Source organism: Gymnodraco acuticeps, unplaced genomic scaffold (assembly GCF_902827175.1).
Source record: "Gymnodraco acuticeps unplaced genomic scaffold, fGymAcu1.1, whole genome shotgun sequence".
Lineage (NCBI taxonomy): Eukaryota > Metazoa > Chordata > Actinopteri > Perciformes > Bathydraconidae > Gymnodraco > Gymnodraco acuticeps.
This window is the reverse complement of record NW_022990135.1, coordinates 788,906-807,550: the sequence shown is the minus strand read 5'-3', so window position 1 is coordinate 807,550 and position 18,645 is coordinate 788,906. Positions and strand designations below refer to the sequence as shown.

Sequence of the window (18,645 nt, the reverse complement as noted above, 5' to 3'; positions counted from 1 at the left end):
GTTTTGGGTTGCACTGATAAGCAGTTTATTACAAGAAGTCTCACCCCACCTAAATACAATTAGGGCGCACCACTTAAACCCATTAGGACCCTGATATGAGGAAGCCAGGTTAGCCAGCCTCCCATAGGTACACTGGGAATAGGCTAAGAGCATTGTGCTGCAGACAGTAAAGATACAGTATATTATCTCAGCAGTTCATTGTCACATGGAAATTGTATTTTGATATACAAGACAGTTCGGGAATTGGCCGATTTGATTTTTTTCCTGAGTTAGAGGAGAAAATGAATGCCACTCCCATGTTTATTTAGTAGGCTACCTTTGAAGCTAGCTCCCTAAATGTATTAGCTTAGCCTACAGACTGGTAGAATGAAAAATCTCCTATGATGCACTTTATAGATAAAGCAGTGACACATAATGTTCTTTGATGTGATTGCAATTTCATAGCATACTTCCCATAGTTTCCTTTTTTAGCAGTAACGTTTTGTCACTTTGCCTGACACTCTTGTTCAAGGAGAGCACAAAGGACAAGAAGGGTTCTGCATGCTTTAAACAAACTAGGGTTAAGCTGCAGTGCTGCTAACAAAAAAAGCAAACTATTTGGAAAGCCGCCTCTGTATTTATCCTAGCCATGAAATATACCACGTCCTTTAATGCATCACTCTCAAACGCATCTAGCTTTTGAACAACAGTGGCTGCTGCAGGAGGGGCTAACCATGATAATCCAATGACATCAAGAGCTTTATCTATTACAATATTTTTAATTCAGGACAACCAGTTCCAAAAGTTCCCGATTTGGAGCAACATATTGAACTCTTATCTCTGCCAAAAACATGTCCGCCTCTGCTAAGAACAACGAACACGAGAAGGCTCCCATCTATCTTCAACAGACAAGGGAACATTGATTAAATCAAAAAATCCCAACGTGTTCACTAACTCCCACCAGGGGAACCGTGGCAGGATCACATCAATAACACATCTGTCTGGCCAATATGACGCTATAAAAGATGATTCAAGAAAAAAAGGTAAAGTAGTGCAAAGTTCATTTAAACGAGAACCATTAAACTCAAAGAGGTTTGCTCTCAAGTAGCTCAAAGACAAACAGATGAACTGTGTTAACAAGGACAGCAGATTGAAAATTTCAGGCCACGAAAAACATGTTCGGGTTTTACTCCATTAAAAGTGCGAGGACATAGAAGGTCAAGGTAGCTGATAAAACTCTCGTCTACATTAACTTTTAATAGAGGAGAGGTTTTTGGAATTCATATCAAAGCTCCCTGCTGATTCATCTCACAGGAACAGAACAAAGGCGCAAGAATTAACCAGATAGTAACAGAGTTGGACAAATTATAATCAGCTAGGGTGTATGCATTATGGTGCTTGTGAATAAGATGAGCTTCAGAAAGTGTTTATTCAAACTCGATGAAGAAAACATGGCTGACAGGAAAGAGACATAAGAAATGTCTAACAGGCTATGCATATCATAGCTCTGCACAGAATACAATACACGTATATAGATCCATTGTATCACACAGTGTATTGCAATACAGCTATTTCAAGATATTTTGTACAGAACAATTTATTTGCTCAAGAAAAGGTTTTAACTGGCCTGGAATGAGCATGGTCAGGTCATATCCAATTTAACAAATATATGAACATGGTGTGCAAACAAAAATAAATATCAAAACGGTTATTTACATTTTCACAATTTAGTAAAAGGCATCAGTGGAATAATGAATTTGTTCTGGACACATTTATGGGCTAATCTTGTTTGTCATCAATAAACGAGACGATAATAACTATCTCAGGTCTTTAACTGTATACTTACATTACTGGTTGATACAGATTACCTCCAAATGCATTTATTATGACATGCCTCTTGAATATGTTATACAGACAAGCAATGTTTGATGTTGTGGTTTATCCTTTTTGAAAAAGGGAAAATAAAGGGCAAATAGACACTTTTCAGACATGCACAGGAAGAAAAAAGACAGAGAAAGAAATAAGAACAATTCTCATGGACAATTAAAAATGTAAAACTAGAGAGAGTCAGAAAACTGCTCAGCAAAGGCAGCGATGAATCTCCGGGACAGGAGGAGCAAGTCCAACTGTAGAGGATCCCTAGCGCTGCCAGCACTTACAGGAAGTCATTACAACAAATGGGGCCAAGCCACCGAACAGGTGACCCAGTAATGCCCTTAAGAGTATCTAAAATGAGTTTATTTGGCGGGCACAATGACAACAACACATGCGGTCTAATCTGTGTCTGTTTCTATGAACAGGCCAAAGTATTGTTTTTCCCGGCTACAGAGATGGGGCTTTGCAGAGAAGTTATGTCTGCTTCCACAGCTAAATGATGGAAGCCTGGAGAACTTTCCAATCATCGCCTGGTCTTAAAAAGTGTAGGCCAGGTAAGAAAAAGCAGATGTAAATATGGAGAGAAACTGTGAATTTAACTTGTGAGGCCCCTAAAAAAGGTAGGTATTCCAACATGTGGCCCCCGACATTCCTTGAAACAGTAAATTAATGCGGAGCAGGTTGGCTCGAAATGCAAAGTGAGCATCGGCAAGGGTTAGTGGCAGGGTTAAAGCAACTGGTTTCCAAAAGCAGGAGTTTTAGCCTAGAGAAAAAGAAAGGTTGGTCCAGAAAAAACACAAAACAGCAACAATCCAGAGACAGCTGCTCCGTGAACGAGCCCAGACAGCTCAGTGTACACAAGCTGGAGGTTAGGGCAGGGGAAAGACACGCTAAGTAAGGAAACACAATGGCTGACGTCTCCTTTAATAAATTGGCCTCGGTTGTTTCATGCTGTAGTGGGCCTCTGATGCTGACACATATGCGGACTCAGGAAAAAAATCCTCCTGGAACTCAGCCAGAAACCTATAAGAGAGAGGGCGGGGTGGGGAAGTACAAGAGAGGGAAATCGGGTGAGATTTGTTGACCCAAACGCATTCAGAAGGCCTCTCTGTTCACATCAAATATTCAAAATAAGCGATTTGTCACAATAGGCTTACACGAAGCAATGACAGTAAAGCATCTCAAATGTCACGTCCCTGTTCACTTCCACTTCCTAGATATCCCTGGATCATTCAAATAAATCCCAGACCCCCAGCCCTCTGCCCGGGGTATATACATGTCGGACACAAAGCCCTCTCATCCGTCCCTATACCACCACCGCCACCACCAGAGGACCAATGGCTATGACAGGAAGGCCGAGGACAGGAGAATGACTGACAGTCAGCGAGGGAAGAGTGAAAAATTCCCCCTCCGCCTCCTCCCATCTAATCAGTAGCAGGGAAAACTAATCCGGAATCTTCTTAGTATCCGCTACTCGGCCAAATCCTCTAAATCTTGCCATCTCATTTTAGCTCCACCGGCCCTCCTAATCTCAATGCAAACAAATTATCCTCATCAGAACATTTAAGAACGCTTTGACAACGAATAACAAAACAACTCTAATGGGACAATAAGGGGAATATATGAGGGCTCTACAGTCAATTAATCTAAGGTGAGGAGGAAATTCAAGCCTCATTCTTCACTTGAAATAAAAAAAAGTTGATTTATTGGAAAGCATTGAAAATGTTTTGATCCAATATTCAAATTTTGTGTGCCTTAATTTAGGCTTGTGCCAATCTTTATTGCCGTTAGATAAGTAATAACGCAAGGCAAGCTGCTTTAGGCCTACACATAGTAAATCAGCATAACGTGTGCGTACACATGTGCACACACACCCAGACTCAATCAGAAAGGGAGAGTGAGAGATCAACTGTGGCCAAATCCCAGAATGCACTGCACTTCAGTCTCTGCGACATCAATCAGTTTTTGCCCGCTCTGCGCAATCTGCCGTGAGTTTGATTTCAGAGCAAAAAGGCCTGAAGGCTTTCCCATAATACATCAGTATTTTAGTTTGTGCCCAGTGTCCTTCAGAGGCTCCAGCACGGGGAAAATATTAAGCAGTTACCGCGGGTAACACTATCAATACCGCCTGAGCACCTCATCACTGAGCTACAGTGAAGCTGCAAAACTAATTTACTTTTAAGCAACTCACTCCTCTTTGCAAGTTATTGTCATTGCCATTTTGCAGAGTGATATTCTATGAAAGGAAATGCGCCGGTGATTTGCAGTCCAGTGAAGTGAATACAAATACTTTCTTCCCAAACTACATGACTACAGATGATATGCTTAGCCAAGAGAAAAAGTGCTAATGCTGCTGCAAATAACGAGGTGTTTTATATGGTGTGGAGTGGTAGGATCCCGTGTTGACAGAATAGAATACATCTGTGCATCACATATGTCGCTGAATGCTGTAATCATACTGCACACCACTCTCTGACATGAATGCCAGCTCCGGCTATTTCCAGAAGACCACCCCCTGATTTGTATGGAGTACTGGGCTCCAGTTTATTTATTTATATACATGTTTCGGTTTCTGGGTTGTTTTTTCCCCCCCGCTCCGTGGGGAGTTGGGGGGCAGCTCCACGGCACTGCTTGGTGGCAGGAGGCGGTACTGCGTGTGTTTGATTAGAGAACGAGAGGACCTAAATCCCCCAGGTTTGGGACCGGCTGAACTGAAGATCGCTTGGGAGGATTTAAAGATTAGACTCCGACGCTTGTGTAACACCCACTCATCTCCCTCCCTCCAACACATGCTCTTTCTCACTCCATCCATCCCTCCCCTCCACCCTCTGCATGTTCTCATTTACTTACTCTTCCTTGCCTTTTTGTTTTTCTGTTTCTGGGTTATTCTTGTGCATCTATAATCACTTTCTATGGATTCTTTAGTTGCCATTACTTTACTACTGTGGCGCAAGTTAACAAAAATGTGCATAAGGTATAATATGTATTTATCAAGGCTATAACCCTTATCTCCTTGTGAAATGAGAACTTCCTGCAGCTCAACTTTGGCTGTGGTTATTAGCAAGGTGCATTTGAAGTCAAAGTGCTTCCTATTTAATGTCTCCTTAATTGAATGCAGCACCTCGTCGATATATAATGAGATATTCTCTGTGGAAATCACACACGATTTTCGGATGAAATTCCAATATTATGCCTGAATGTTTAAGGGAATAAACTGAAATCCTTTAGGCCTGAGTGAAGGAATTTTAAACCTGTAGTTAATCTCTGTAGACCATTTTAAATTGAAAACGTTCTTTCCCTAAGATGCCTCGTAAAGTGCCTAACTCTGAGATGCATTTCATTTGAACACAATAATTACTAACCTTAGAAAGAGCTCCAAATGCTTGACCAGCGCTCGGAGATTCCTCTCAGGGATCTGCATTTTCCCCAAGATTTCAGGAAGCTTCACTGGAAGAAAAGCAAGAAATTGAGCAAGAATTCAATCAAAATCATAAAATGAGAGTAAGATTAGTCCCTGCTCCACATTTAAACCACTGAAATCATGAGCAGAGAAACTAACCAAAAAGACGCAGGAGGTGCTGGGCTCCGTACAGGTATGAAGGTGGGGGGGGCTGGTCTTGCAGTGGGTAGTTATCTGGAGTCAGCTTCCAACTTAGTACCTGTGCACAGAGTTAGAGAAAAGGAACATTTAGGTTGTACACGTTTACATTGAAATCCCTACACAGTTCTGAATGGACTACATTTAAAGGTTACAATCAATGTTTAATAAGTTGTTCCATATGCATGTATGAATAAATAACCATACACACAAGGACCACTTTTACATCCTGGGTATTTGACTGTGTCGTTGTCTCTCTAACTATCCAGGAGTCCTTGGGCGAGATGTTGCTTCCCTTCCAGTTATCAGTATGTTCATCACACACACACAATTTGATCACCTCATTAAGTTCATTGTTCCTCCGGCTCTCAAGGCCATAAAAAGGCCCACTGCGCTCTTTGCTTGGCGTCGAGGGCAACGGGGAGGATGAGCCACTGTGCACTGGGGTTTCTGGGTAAAGAGAAAGTACAGTTAAACTTTTAGAAGTGTTGCCTATCACTGCTGAAATGTAGACTTCAAAATAGACCCCATGAGAGCAAACCAGGCTACAAAAAGTTTTGAGAGTTCTTCTCTGAGGAGTATAATTAAGGATGAGTGTGTGAGGAAAGAAGAAGGGCAGCGCCATCTACTGGGGAAATCTTGTTACTACAATTAGGTTTGCTACACAGGTGTAGCAAATAACGGCAAGATGGAGCATTAGGGTTATTAATTGCACTGAAGTGTTAGAAAAGTCCACATGGCTCTTTTTACAGTTAGAGTATCATCATAATAAGCTTTTATTTGAATTCATATTCTCTTTTATGGAGTGTCCTCTTACTTCTGTCGAGGTTAAGGAAGAACTTTGGCTGGGATGAGGTGTCGACCAGTCGGCGTTTGAGCTGCGGGGATGCTGTGGCACTGCCTCCACCTGGATCATTACATTAAAATGTATTAATAAACAGCATGCATCAACAGCTCACAAGTGTAGTCAGTGTTGCAATATGCTTCACACACATCGATTACTGAGAGAAAAGTGTTTAAGAAGAGATATATTTGGATCATTTTTTTAATTAGAGCATAAGTAATAAGGGATCACCTCCACTGCTTCCTTCGGCTGGCCGGTCTCCTCCAGATGTGTTCCTGGTGGAGCGTCTGAGGGACTGAGACTGGAAGGAGATGCAGTCCATGTCGGGGTGGCGCCTGCGCTTCGGGGTGGGGGCTGGGGCGGTGGGCGTGGAAGCAGATATGTCGCTCAGTGCTGGTTGGCTGTCTGTGGACTGGGGGGTGGGCGGGTTGTGCCCCAACGGGCTGGGGCTGCGCTCTCTTTGGGCACTTTAAACATAACGGGAAAAGAAAAGGCCTAAAGTTGAATGTTGGTGTTCACATTCAGTACATCACATCCAAAGAGTTTTACAAAAACAACACACAAACTAGATTCACCATGGCACACTTACTTGCTGGAGCAGGGGGAGCTTTCATTGACGGCCAGGAAGAGCCTGGAGGAGCTGACCTTTTTGAACTGAGCTTGTTCACACGGGTAGAGGAGGATCATGGGTAAGGTGAAGTCAAACGTGATCCTCAACCCGTCGACCATCTCCTTACACAGCTCCTCGCTTAAAACAAAGAACGAGTTCATAATCATTCATGCATTCTGAGCTGGGTCTGATGCAAAGATTCAGCTCATAATTAAAAATAACATGTTTACAACATATAAGTAGATTCTCACCTCTTTTCTGGAGGTACAGGCTGTGGGCTGCTACTCTGTGTGGCGTTCTGCTGACGCCGGTATCTCTCGTTGGCCATGAAGGCTTTGTTGATGGCAAAGTGTTTGACGTAAGACTCGAGGATGTGCACGACATTTGTCTGACAAGGAACCATCACCAGCTAGGAGAGAGAAACATGGCCGATTATTGACAAGCCTCAAGTCAAATCAATGTATCCACACTGCCCACAGGATGTACAAATATGAAAATATAAACAATTCAAGTACCTTCTTTCTCTTGTTAATGTAAAAGCAGTCATCCTCCAGTTTCTTCTTCAGGATATCAGGGATGCTGATGTCAACATGGATAATCTTTTCCTCACATTCTCTTTTAACATTAATGTCTGGCTCAACCCTCTGAAAAAAATGCAATATAACCATCAGGTAAATGGTTAATAGAAACTAAGAGGATATACAGAAGTATTGGTTATTCAAATCCTTTTTGGCTCATCAAATAGTTGGTTGATGGTTGCTAAATGGCGATTTTGTCCAGATAATAGCATCAACTAAAGGCCTACATTCCAAATGTTGGGTGTATGTTTGAGATGGGAATAGAACTGTTCCCCTTTACCATTTTGTCAGTATCCTCAGAGAAGGTGCTGTCCCCGCTATTTGAAGATTCAGTGTCTGAGTCGTCCCCGTCACTGCTGTCTGTAGACGAAATCAGACCTGAGACAGAGAAATACGGAGAAGGATTCATTTGATTGCTAAGGGAGACTGGGAGCAAAAAACAAAAGACAGAGAAGTCATCTTACATGCGTCGTCACTGTCGTCCTCCTTAGGAAGAATTTTGAGAGAGGAGGATTTGGTACCAGATTGACGACGGCGCCTCTTCGCCCATCCCTTTTTCTTCCTGTCCAAAGGAAAGAAAACCATCTTTATCAGTCTTGTCTAAAAACAAACAACCTAAGATCAAATCAGAAACAATGTGAACACAGATCTGCAGGAGCATGCAGTGCACTGAACTTAGTTTAAGTTACAGGTGTCCAGACTTTTTTTATAGCTTGATAATCACAAGCTCTCTAGTAAGAGTACATGATTCACATACAAGAGAGTATACTCTATGTCAATGGTTATATTGTGATGGTGTTATGACTGAATGAACATAATATGAACTTACATGCGACCTAGAGCTTTGCGAGCCAGTTTATGTTGCAATTTACGGTTTTCCTCTGAGTCCCTTAGGACATGATCCTCAGCAGCCCACCGATCCCAGCTACCCAAACACACACAAGTTAAAAATCACACAGACCTGCATGGTTTAAGTGTTTCACAGCTATTATCTCACAAGTTGATGAACATGACATTTGGCAACGATAAACACTACAATGAGTATGATATATTTAAGTAGGTGGGTGGCTGTGACTGCATGTTTATTTAATATTAATTCAAGCAAGACATTTACCTTCTGCTCCAACCGTTGAAATGAATGAGATACTTTGGGACTCTTATGCCATGTTTATCTGCAATCAAGACATCAATGACCTGTAATGTGAACACAAAACATTACAATATACCCTTCTTCACAACTTTCTTTGGGATGGAACAGTCTTATACTCACAATTCAGTTATTTTCATTACTCAAACACTAAGATTATGTCAGCAGAGGTATGTGCATTCACTAAAATACTGTCCTGTGTAATTCCATGTTTTCAGACTCTAAAGTTTCTGTTACTTGCATTTCAGCCGGAAATATCTTAGTTTTTGTTGCACTACTTTTCTGCTGCAAGCTTTACATACTTGTTACTTTGTCAATCACGACAGTGGAGATTAATAATTTAACTTAGCATCAATTATACCAACTTCGATTTGCAATAAGAGAACAGAGCATTCATTTCTACATTTGGTTTTAGCTAACGTTACATTATGCTGCAAAAAGATGAATGTAGAAGATACTAGGACATTGGTATTTCACATTGTACTGTAGCTCTTTAAACAACTATATGTTTTTTTAAGATTATTGCATCAATGCAACTCAGACAATGCGCAGTTAAGCAACAGTTAAGGCTAACTGTTAGCTAGCCTCAGTTAGCAAATGACAGGCTATGATGTAAACAAACCCTCTATTAGCATTAGCTTGCTAACTAGCTAGCTGGTGAAAACGACTTTCGAACTTGCAAGAATATACCACAACCTTGGAACCACAAAATATGTTTGTCTACTCATAAGCCCTTAACATTATACTCGAAGCTATCAAGGAACTACATTAAAATAGCAGGACAGTCATTAAATAAGAGTTGGCGACATTACAATGTTCGGTGTTGACAAAGTTAGCAGGGTAGGTGTGTTGGTTTATTTGGAGTCAGCATTAAAATAACGTCACGTTGGATGATTGCCACCAAGCTACGTAAGTGATGTCTTTATATATCTGTCTCTTACAAAATAATTGCATTCCTTGGTGATAGCCTGTACTGCAATATAAGCTGTTATCAAGCAGCCTGCTTTGACATTGGCTAAAGTTAAAAGCTACAAAAAACAACCCTTCTCTTTACGAACATAACTTGGCTAAATCGCACGATAAGAGAAGAAACGTGCAATCAAACGTACCCGGAAACCATGCATTTTTATTATGCGGTTTATAAACTGTTAATGTTGTTTTTTGGGGCCTAAGTAGTTGTCACAGATGCATGCATCCCACACCTACATTAACAAACCTTATTTTCCAATATAAAGTATTCGTTTAGAAAATAGAGAATATCTTAACTTCTTGCAAAAAGCATTACCTTAGCGTCATACAACACTTTAGCCTTGGACGGGTCGGGTTCAAAGCACAGGATTCTTTCTCCTTTGTGAAATTTAATTCCCCGCGAATTCATTTGTTCATGGCGACGTCGATCTGGACCACCCTATAAACTCCGTAACCCTTTCCTTGCCAAACTGTAAGGGGTCTAAATGCAAAACAGGCGTTGGAGGGATGGCGCTGTTGTGGACAAATGCATGGATGAATGCAGTCAATGTGTGCTGCCTTCAATGCATGCTCGTAATTGTCATTGCTTCAGGTTTAAGGAGCTGGGCTTTTAACATTTTGGATGCCTTGATTTAATTGAAAACTTTTTTTTGCAATACACATTCTATAAAAACAAACCTTATACTGAACTTCACCCAGTCTGTGAATGATCTCAATAACAACACTAGGTTAAAATAAATAAATAATAAACTCCTGTTTGCAATCATTCAATTTCACAACATTTCATATAGCACTGAAGGCAGCACAATAAACGCAATTTACCAAGATAAAATGGTCTCTCATGGACACCGTACTGCTGGTGCGATTTCAATAACTGTCCAGCAGATGTCATTAAAGTTATACAAAAACTGAGGGTAGACCATAGACTGTAGTGTAGACACTAAAATGTCAATTTAATACAACTTGTCTGTGTTGTGTATGTGATATCATGAATATTAGGTTTCCAAAAGTCCCTTTACATGGCTCCATGCACATCCCCCAGACTTATTGTTTCTGAGTTAACATGACCCTTTTTCCTTGAGGCAAAATACAGTGAAATGAAATTCACCATGTCCAAATAATCGAATCTTGCTCTATTGGAACAATATGGTGGCGCTACAGCGTGGGGATGTTTAAATGTTCGGCCAGAAACACATGCAATCTTAGGTTGGATAAATATATTGCTTGAGGTGTTTTCAGTTTAATTACTTAAATACATCTTGTTATTTATTTGTTTGAGTTATACATCTAAAATAATACTGATGTTAATTGTCTTTGACGGATAAAAATAACCCCTGTATCGCTGGATTAGTGTTTCATATTGCTTATCTGAGTCTACAATTAGTTTGATTCATTTAGTTTTTTTGACCTTTTGGCCCTTTCATTCATTTCTGTCTAACAGAGTTTAAAGGCAGCAAAATGTAAAGTCAAAGATGTTATACTCTCTTAATCTGTGGTATGGGAATATAATATATTTTTCAATGATTCACTATTGTTCCATATGACTGTTGTTTTTGCCTTTCTTCCCAATATGGAGGAGTAATATTGGCCCAGTTCAGGGCAACCCTCAGGAGCTGGCTTCTTTCCATAAATGTTTTTTTACAAAGTAATGTGAAACACCATGTTTTCTTTCTATAATTCCTGCTTCTGTGTTTTCACTCAGTCTGTGTCTCATTCTTTCCCCACCCCAGACCTGTTTTTAGAAGGGTCAAATCTATCTCAGCCGTTATCAGTGTCATGTCATGCTGTGTTGTGTGTACGTGTGTGAGTGTCATGCGGCGCAGCTTCATAAGCTCCTTTATCAGCCGTCCGGCACCCTCCTCTCCAGACCCCCGCTGTCCCTTTTCATTTCCCCCATACTTTCACACACTGGGCCACACATGCTCCTGCTCTCTTTCTCTCAAACACTCCTTTACACACACTCACACAGCCATCTCTTAACACACGGAATAACTCCACAAGCATCTGTGTAAACAAATGTCTGCATACAGCCTTTTGCACAGGTGTATAAAGAAAGGCATTAGCTATTAATCCTAACGCTCACTTATTGTGTGGCTAATAATAGCACGCAGCAGGCTGCACTGATATGCCCATTATTCCCAGACAGCGAGCTGGATTAATGGGAGACAATAATTAATATGCCTATTTTCATCCCTTGCTAAATCATGACAGCCTGTCTGAGTGCGTGACCTTCTGCCTGTCTGATGATTATGTCTACTCGCCTAATTACCTTCACGAAATGAGCTTGTTAATTATAGAAGCATATCTTACCCCACATTGTTTATTGCAGAAGCAGCAGGACACAGTTAGTAAGTGGTGCACATTGTTTCAGGCAAATGAGGACAAATGCATGCCTTCATAAATTGATTTTGGCTGAAAGTGATCACAGGAAGTCATTTACAGTGTATTAACAATGAAGAAGAGGACACATAGGGGTCTTAAGTTGACTTTCTAAATGCAACTCATCTGTATTTGAAAAGTAAAGCTTCAGAATATAATGTTTTGACATGAAAGTGGTTAATAATCTGAAAAAATACAGTATGCAAGCACTGGTCTTACATTTTCTGATCCTGCTCCCCAGGGGAGGACTGGCCATTGGGAATACCGGGAGTGTTCAACTTGTCTGTGTTGTGTATGTGATCGGACAATTCACTAGCACCCCCCGCTGACAATTGACTAGCGGTACCGAGTTGGGCCGGTCGGCCGGTCGAGTTTCCCGGGCTGATTTTTAGTCCCAGTCCGCCCCTGCCCCTCCCACACTCTTGCACACAGACTCTTCTCACTCCACTCCAGTCTGGGAATGACCAGCGTGCAGAGGAACACACTGAGAGGGAAAGGAGACTTTCTACTTTGCGCAGCGTCTGCAGCCAGATGCTGCACATTCCTGCTCCTCACCAGCGTGTACTTTGACTTGTTTTTCTGATGGGGAAGCACTCAATTATTTTAGTTGTAGGGGGGCTTCTTTGAGCAGGAGATCCAACATAATGTCTGCCGCTCAAGGACTCCTCAACAGCGTCTTCTCCTGCTCCTCTCCTGCCTCCAAAGCCATTACCAAACGGAGGCTACGCCAAACCCGGAGCCTGGACCCGGCTATCATACGACACTGTGACACCGGGACGGAGGGAATAATAGCCGCGGATTTCTCCGGAGTTCTGGACATAGGTGCGTCCTCGGAGCGCTTGGATGTGAAACCGGCTTTACGCACGAGGATTCCGACACTTAAAGAGCTCATTACGCCGTCCATATCCTCTCCCTCCATACCTTTGGATGTTTCCCCATCTTCAAACTTCCATTTTGACTATGATATAGTGAAGCGCCCCAAAAGGAATACTGCGGGGGATTTACCGTTTCTGGTGAGGGGGCCCGGTTCGACACCGACCGGGAGCACCGGCACGCTGTTCTCCCCGCGGAGGTGGCTTCAGAGGAAGGTGCAGCAGCCCAGCTCTCACGCTTACGTGGTGTGGAAATCAGAGGTAATGTTTGAAAAGTTTTACAGAGCAGTGCAAACGTTTCTGTGGCAGTCGTCCTGCAGGAAATGTGTCTTTTCCTATATGGACTCCAGGCCTTATTATTGTTGGAAAGCTTATACTACAAAGGTGTCGGTATAGAAAAGTGACTAACATGAATGTATAGGTTCAACTCCCTTGATAGTGTAAACCAAGTCTATATGGCAGCTCCAGGAAATAATAAAAACAATCAGCAGACTTTGTTTATTTCTGCTAGAAGTCCTGCCAGAAGACACATCTGCTGCTCTGTTTTAACACAGCCAGACTCTAAAAAAGCACGTTCTATTCTTGTACTGCATCTGGAATTCCACTGTATCAAATCAGACATCATGACTTCAGGTGCGTGGAGATGGTGGAAGTTTTATGGGTTTTGAAGAGGGAGTGCTGACCCCTCGCTGACACCTGGAAGCCGTCCAGTATCAAACCACTACAGTTGTCCTGGTCCTGCCCAAGGCCACATGAGTAATTAAAAGGCAGAAGGGGCAGAATTGCTTCATGTTTATTACCTGGATTCTTCTTCTCTGTTTTCAGTCCTTTTAACAGTCTCATCTTACACAAAAAGCAATTCTGGGAAATTCTCATACAGATCTGAGGATTAAATAAATCCAACAAAAGTTTGTCCCTCAAAATCCCTTTCTCCCCTCCTACTGTTGCCGTCATTGGGCTTTTGTCTTCATACAGGCTTCAAATTGAGTGTGAAAAAGGGGAAGGCGACGCATGAAATCCTTACCAAAACATACTTGGGCGACTTACTTTTAGCGGGGGGGCTTTATAGGCTGCATAGTTGGCACAGGTCCACATGCACTGGTGAGAAGGTATGATAATTTCCCTGCTGTGTGGACCCTCTCACTCCGCCGTAGTGTTTTGCTTATGTGTGTGTACGTGCTGGTGTGAGGGACTTAAGGACACATGGCCCGGGACTCGGTTCTCACGGCTGCCAGTGGTCACAGGGTCAAAACCATGCAGCCCTAAAACAGCTATCCCATAATTTCCTGGTACAAAAAGCAGCTTCACACTCTTCTATTCACTTCCTTATAGTGTGCTTCTCACACACACACACACACACACACACACACACACACACACACACACACACACACACACACACACACACACACACACACACACACACACACACACACACACACACACACACACACACACACACACACACACACACACACACACACACACACACACACACACACACACACACACACACACACACACACACACACACACACACACACACACACACATCAACCTACCCCTCTTCCTCTCTGAGATGTCAAGGAGTTTCCCACCGCTGCAGCTCTATTTTCCATGCCTGCTACGGCCCACAGAGGATAACACGAGGCCATCAGTTTGGAGTCATTAGCACAATCTGGACCACAAAGTTACTGCACCTCAGAGTGTTTGTAAAAATACCGAGCCAAGAAGTGTTGCTGGTCTGCTGAGGGGTTTCACACACTGTTGGGTGTGAAGTTAAACCCCCAAATGAAGTGAAAACAAAGACTATATGTTCGGAATGTAGCAGATTTTAGAGATGTATTCGCACTGTTCTTAAAATTAAGTAAAGTAATTTGTCTTAGCATCCTGACATAAATGCAAGCCGATATGTATACAATCCTCTATGTCTATAGTTGTAATAGATGTTCTGGAAATGCAAGACTGAATTAGTATATACATTAAAAGGGATCACTTTTTAAATGTCAAAATTAGACCAAAGCAGCTTTAAAAAAACGTTTTGAGCCAATACCTTGGAACTTTGGCCTTTTAGCCTTGGCAGAACATTTACATACCCCAAAAGCATAATAGGGCCCCTTTAATTGCATCAAAATACAGTAGACGAGCTCTACCAGTACGTAGCTAGAAGGTCCCTTTTGCTATGTGTGTGTGTGTGTGTGTGTGTGTGTGTGTGTGTGTGTGTGTGTGTGTGTGTGTGTGTGTGTGTGTGTGTGTGTGTGTGTGTGTGTGAGTATAAATGTGTGTATGGCAACCTGTGCAGTTTGGTCTCGTGCTATGCCTTTTTAAGGAGGGAGACATGTGCAGAGACGCAGATGGAGGGGGAAGAGACGAAGTAGAGATGTGATAGTTTATACAAAAAGCAGCAACTGACAGTTTTATTGGCCATGATTGCATAATCGGCCATTTTTCCATCGTCCGGTTGTTGGTGTTGAAAGAACAATGACGCAAAACAAAACGTGTTCAGAAAGTACCCTGTGTGTTATTACAGCCAGTGGTTTCTTCTTGAGGAGTGATTGAGTTGGACGTCAAATCAACATGTTCTTGCAGAATAGCCCAACTATAAAAACAGTGAAGGTTCTTACAGAGTGGATTCAGCATGTGAAACATAAGCTGAATGGTCCTTTTGCGTTTTCTTGCTCACGTACACTCACACACTGAGGCAGAGAGGAAACAGTGGTCGGCTAATTTAATCCTGGCTGTTTATGGGGTGCCAGAATGTTGACTTTGTATGGTTTATTTTTAGATCCACTTACTCTAATGCTTTAGAAGAGAGACTAAGTGAAGAAAATCATTCCTAAAAAGAACTTGCTACTAATTTGATAACAGAGGAATTTAGATGGGGTTCACTGAGGTCAGGGATTTGACTTGTTGCCATGTATTTGGCGTGCATTCACAATCACAATCAGATCTAATAACACATAGTGGAGTTGGAGGAAAAGTGGTGGAAAGAAGAAAAAGTGTCTGCTTTTTTTACCCTCTCCAGTAATCTCATCAAGTAAGGTAATGTTAGCCGTAAAGGCTAAAGAGCTGCTATTAGTGTTCATAATCCCCAAACTGATCTGTTTTGATTGGTTTAGTGACACCCAAGATGGTGGTGGTTATTTCAGAGTCACACAGAGCAAAACCCCTCTGTTCTATTAGCTCTGTGTCTAAACCATGACAATAGGGAATTTAGGAGATTACCGATTTCTATTTAAATGAATTATAAGTGAGACGGTTTGTTTGACATCAGAGCAGCCAAACTCTCTCCCACAAAAGCCTTTGAGGTGGCGAGACAACACCAAATTATGAGTGTTTATTAAAGTGCCACTATTTGAATGCAGTCGCTGACAAGTTGTTACCATTCTTTAAATTCTCTAGATGCCCCCATGCTGATTTATGTTTATGTGTCATTGCCAAACCACGTCAGAGAAGTCAGAGCTCAGAGAAAAACACTTGGTCACATTTGCTTATACTTAAGATCCCCAAATATGTTTTTTTAAACCATGCAAGCGTCACTGCTACATAGAAACGTTGGTGGGTCATTCACTCCAACACTTCTGTCCTTTTCAACATTCACTGGCTGGATTGGTATAACATGTAAAACAGATATTCATGAACCACAGAAGATGGACCCAAAGGACTCCACTGACGAGGTCAATAATGGTTCAGATAACACTCAAAAGACAACTGAAGAAAAAGGCAATATTGACCACATTCTCCAATGTTCATAACTATCTCTACAATCCAAAATCAATTGGAGACAGTTTGTTGGTTATTGGGTTGAGTTTCCTGAGAAAACCCCCCTTCAAGGTATTTGAAATATCTAATTAAAACAACATCTGTGTTGGAAGTAAAGACATGTTCAGGCTGCAGGCGTAGTGTTTCATTAATGAGAAATCATGCATTCTGATTCCGCCTTCATGTTTTATGAAACATTTCAGCATTAGCTGCTGCACATGACTAATGCTGTGAACTACACATCCCGGGGCGTTGACACAGGCCATGGCTCTCTGCCAGGAGCCAACAGTTGTGCTTTTGACCAGAAGGTCCACATTAAAGTGTTTATAACAATGATAACACATGATCTGACATGATCATATCACACATACAGTGTGCATAACGACAATAAATACAAAATTAGTAACACCTTACTCTTCGACAGGTTCAACGACTGCAATTAGAGTAAACCAAACAAAATAGAAATGCAATGGGGATACATTTATCCATTTATTTGAGATTTGGAAATGCAATATCCGCATTTGTTATATGTTTCTCTTGTTTGAACTTATGAACCTATCAGCTATTTATTTCGCCTTTCCTCCCTCATGTCCTCCCTAAGTTTCCTCAAAGAGATGAGGCTGCGTTGGAGGAACAAGACCTTGATGTTTCGCAATCCGTGGAATGCTTGTACCAAATTGCACACAAAAGATATCTCACACTATCATGGACAGTTCAGCCAAAGGATTTGAAAAGTCTCACAAATCTAGAGATACAGTTATTTTGTTCGGTGTAACTAAACAGATTCACTGTAGCAAGCGCGCGGAGTGAGTAGATGGATCAAGCAGTCAAATATAGGATATCATGATGTTGTTGCAAGAGCTTCTGTCAAAACACTGGAACCGTGATGGAGCACAGGAGGACTCTCTTGGCTTACAGCGGTAGATTCTGATTTGGATCAGTTGTCTCAAATACCCCTTTCACACCAACGCGGTTCCAGGGCCGGTTCGGAGCTGGAGCTTGAAAAGCACCGTTTTTTCCTGTTCATACCGCAGCGGAGCCACCTCTAAGCTCTGGAATCCGGTTCGTTTCAAGCACCAAAAGGTTGTCGGTCTAGAAAGCAAGCACCGCATACGTCACGCTTACGTCGGAGGCGAGATCAACCTCTAACAACAACAAAAAGCCTAACCCTGTGTAATGTTGTTTTTATAGGCAATCATTTAAGCTTTGTTAGTTCCAGGTTTAATATGTGCAATAAGTTCATTTCAATACGTTTTGCAATAAACATTGAACCAGTCCGGCCCTCGACTAGTACAGATTTTTTTATTTTGGCCCACTGTGTAATAACTTTTGAATGTAGCATGTAACGACTGTAAAGTTGGTAGTAAAGTCGTCCCATTTCTTCCATTTCGTTTCGACAGAGCAACACGAGTAGCGCTTCAATACAATCGGCCATTGTTGTTGTCGATGTGAGGGGTTTCCGCGCGGTTTGGCTTTATGAAGCAGGCACTCAAACGGTTACGTCATGACGCAAACGATGACGCAATGACGCAGCACCAGTCAGGCTCTAAGCGGTGCGAACAGAGCGGGAGCTGAACCGAAGAACCGGTTCTGAACCAGAAAAGCTCTAGCACGGAGCTAGAACGGGAAAAGCCTTGGTGTGAAAGGGGTAAAAGTCACAGTCTGATCTGGTGGGAGTATTCTTGTCTAGTTAAGATGTAAAGATCATATCTGCAGCATAGATCATGCATGAAACGTCACTACAGCACTGGTTCATTGTGGATAGGGTGGTTGCATCTGATGAAAATATACCTTTATTGTTGTAATGTGTGGTTTCTTTCTATATATAGTTATGATAGATGACCTCTGCAGTGTGTTCTACAGGTCCCCTCCTGGGAGAGGAGAGCATGTGGGTCTGCATGGGCTGTAGTTTGATTATAGTCCTTATTAAGTTAATGGGCCTGGTTGCTGACTGTAGCTCCTGAAAAGCCCGATTGATTCATGTTTTCAAAGGACAGAGACACCCAAGGTAAATCAGGCACAGAGAGTGATG

At 42.0% G+C, this 18,645-nt stretch overlaps 2 protein-coding genes across 4 annotated transcripts in view; one reads left to right on the top strand and one right to left on the bottom strand.

The window, feature by feature from the left end:
* Positions 1 to 1,389: 1,389 nt before the first annotated feature.
* LOC117546711 (male-specific lethal 3 homolog) lies at positions 1,390 to 10,149 on the bottom strand. 2 transcript variants are annotated; one of them, XM_034217055.1, is made up of 14 exons: positions 9,917 to 10,149; positions 8,599 to 8,678; positions 8,314 to 8,409; positions 7,949 to 8,046; positions 7,765 to 7,862; positions 7,422 to 7,550; positions 7,158 to 7,315; positions 6,886 to 7,044; positions 6,528 to 6,763; positions 6,270 to 6,359; positions 5,793 to 5,902; positions 5,414 to 5,513; positions 5,217 to 5,301; positions 1,390 to 2,877 (listed from the first exon to the last, which is right to left on the bottom strand). In XM_034217055.1, exons 1-14 carry the CDS (start codon positions 10,007 to 10,009, stop codon positions 2,778 to 2,780), a joined length of 1,632 nt encoding a protein of 543 aa, XP_034072946.1. In that variant the 5' UTR covers positions 10,010 to 10,149; the 3' UTR covers positions 1,390 to 2,777. The 2 variants fall into 2 exon arrangements, with proteins under 2 accessions (XP_034072946.1, XP_034072947.1); XM_034217056.1 differs by having other exon boundaries at positions 7,765 to 7,844.
* A 2,283-nt stretch (positions 10,150 to 12,432) lies between these two features.
* Positions 12,433 to 18,645, top strand: part of LOC117546710 (rho GTPase-activating protein 6-like) — a 61,569-nt gene continuing 55,356 nt past the window's right edge. For both annotated transcript variants that reach the window (XM_034217052.1, XM_034217051.1), the window contains exon 1: positions 12,433 to 13,112. In XM_034217052.1, the coding sequence (XP_034072943.1) occupies positions 12,624 to 13,112 (489 nt within the window). In that variant the 5' untranslated portion in view covers positions 12,433 to 12,623. The remainder of the gene's footprint in view (positions 13,113 to 18,645) is intronic.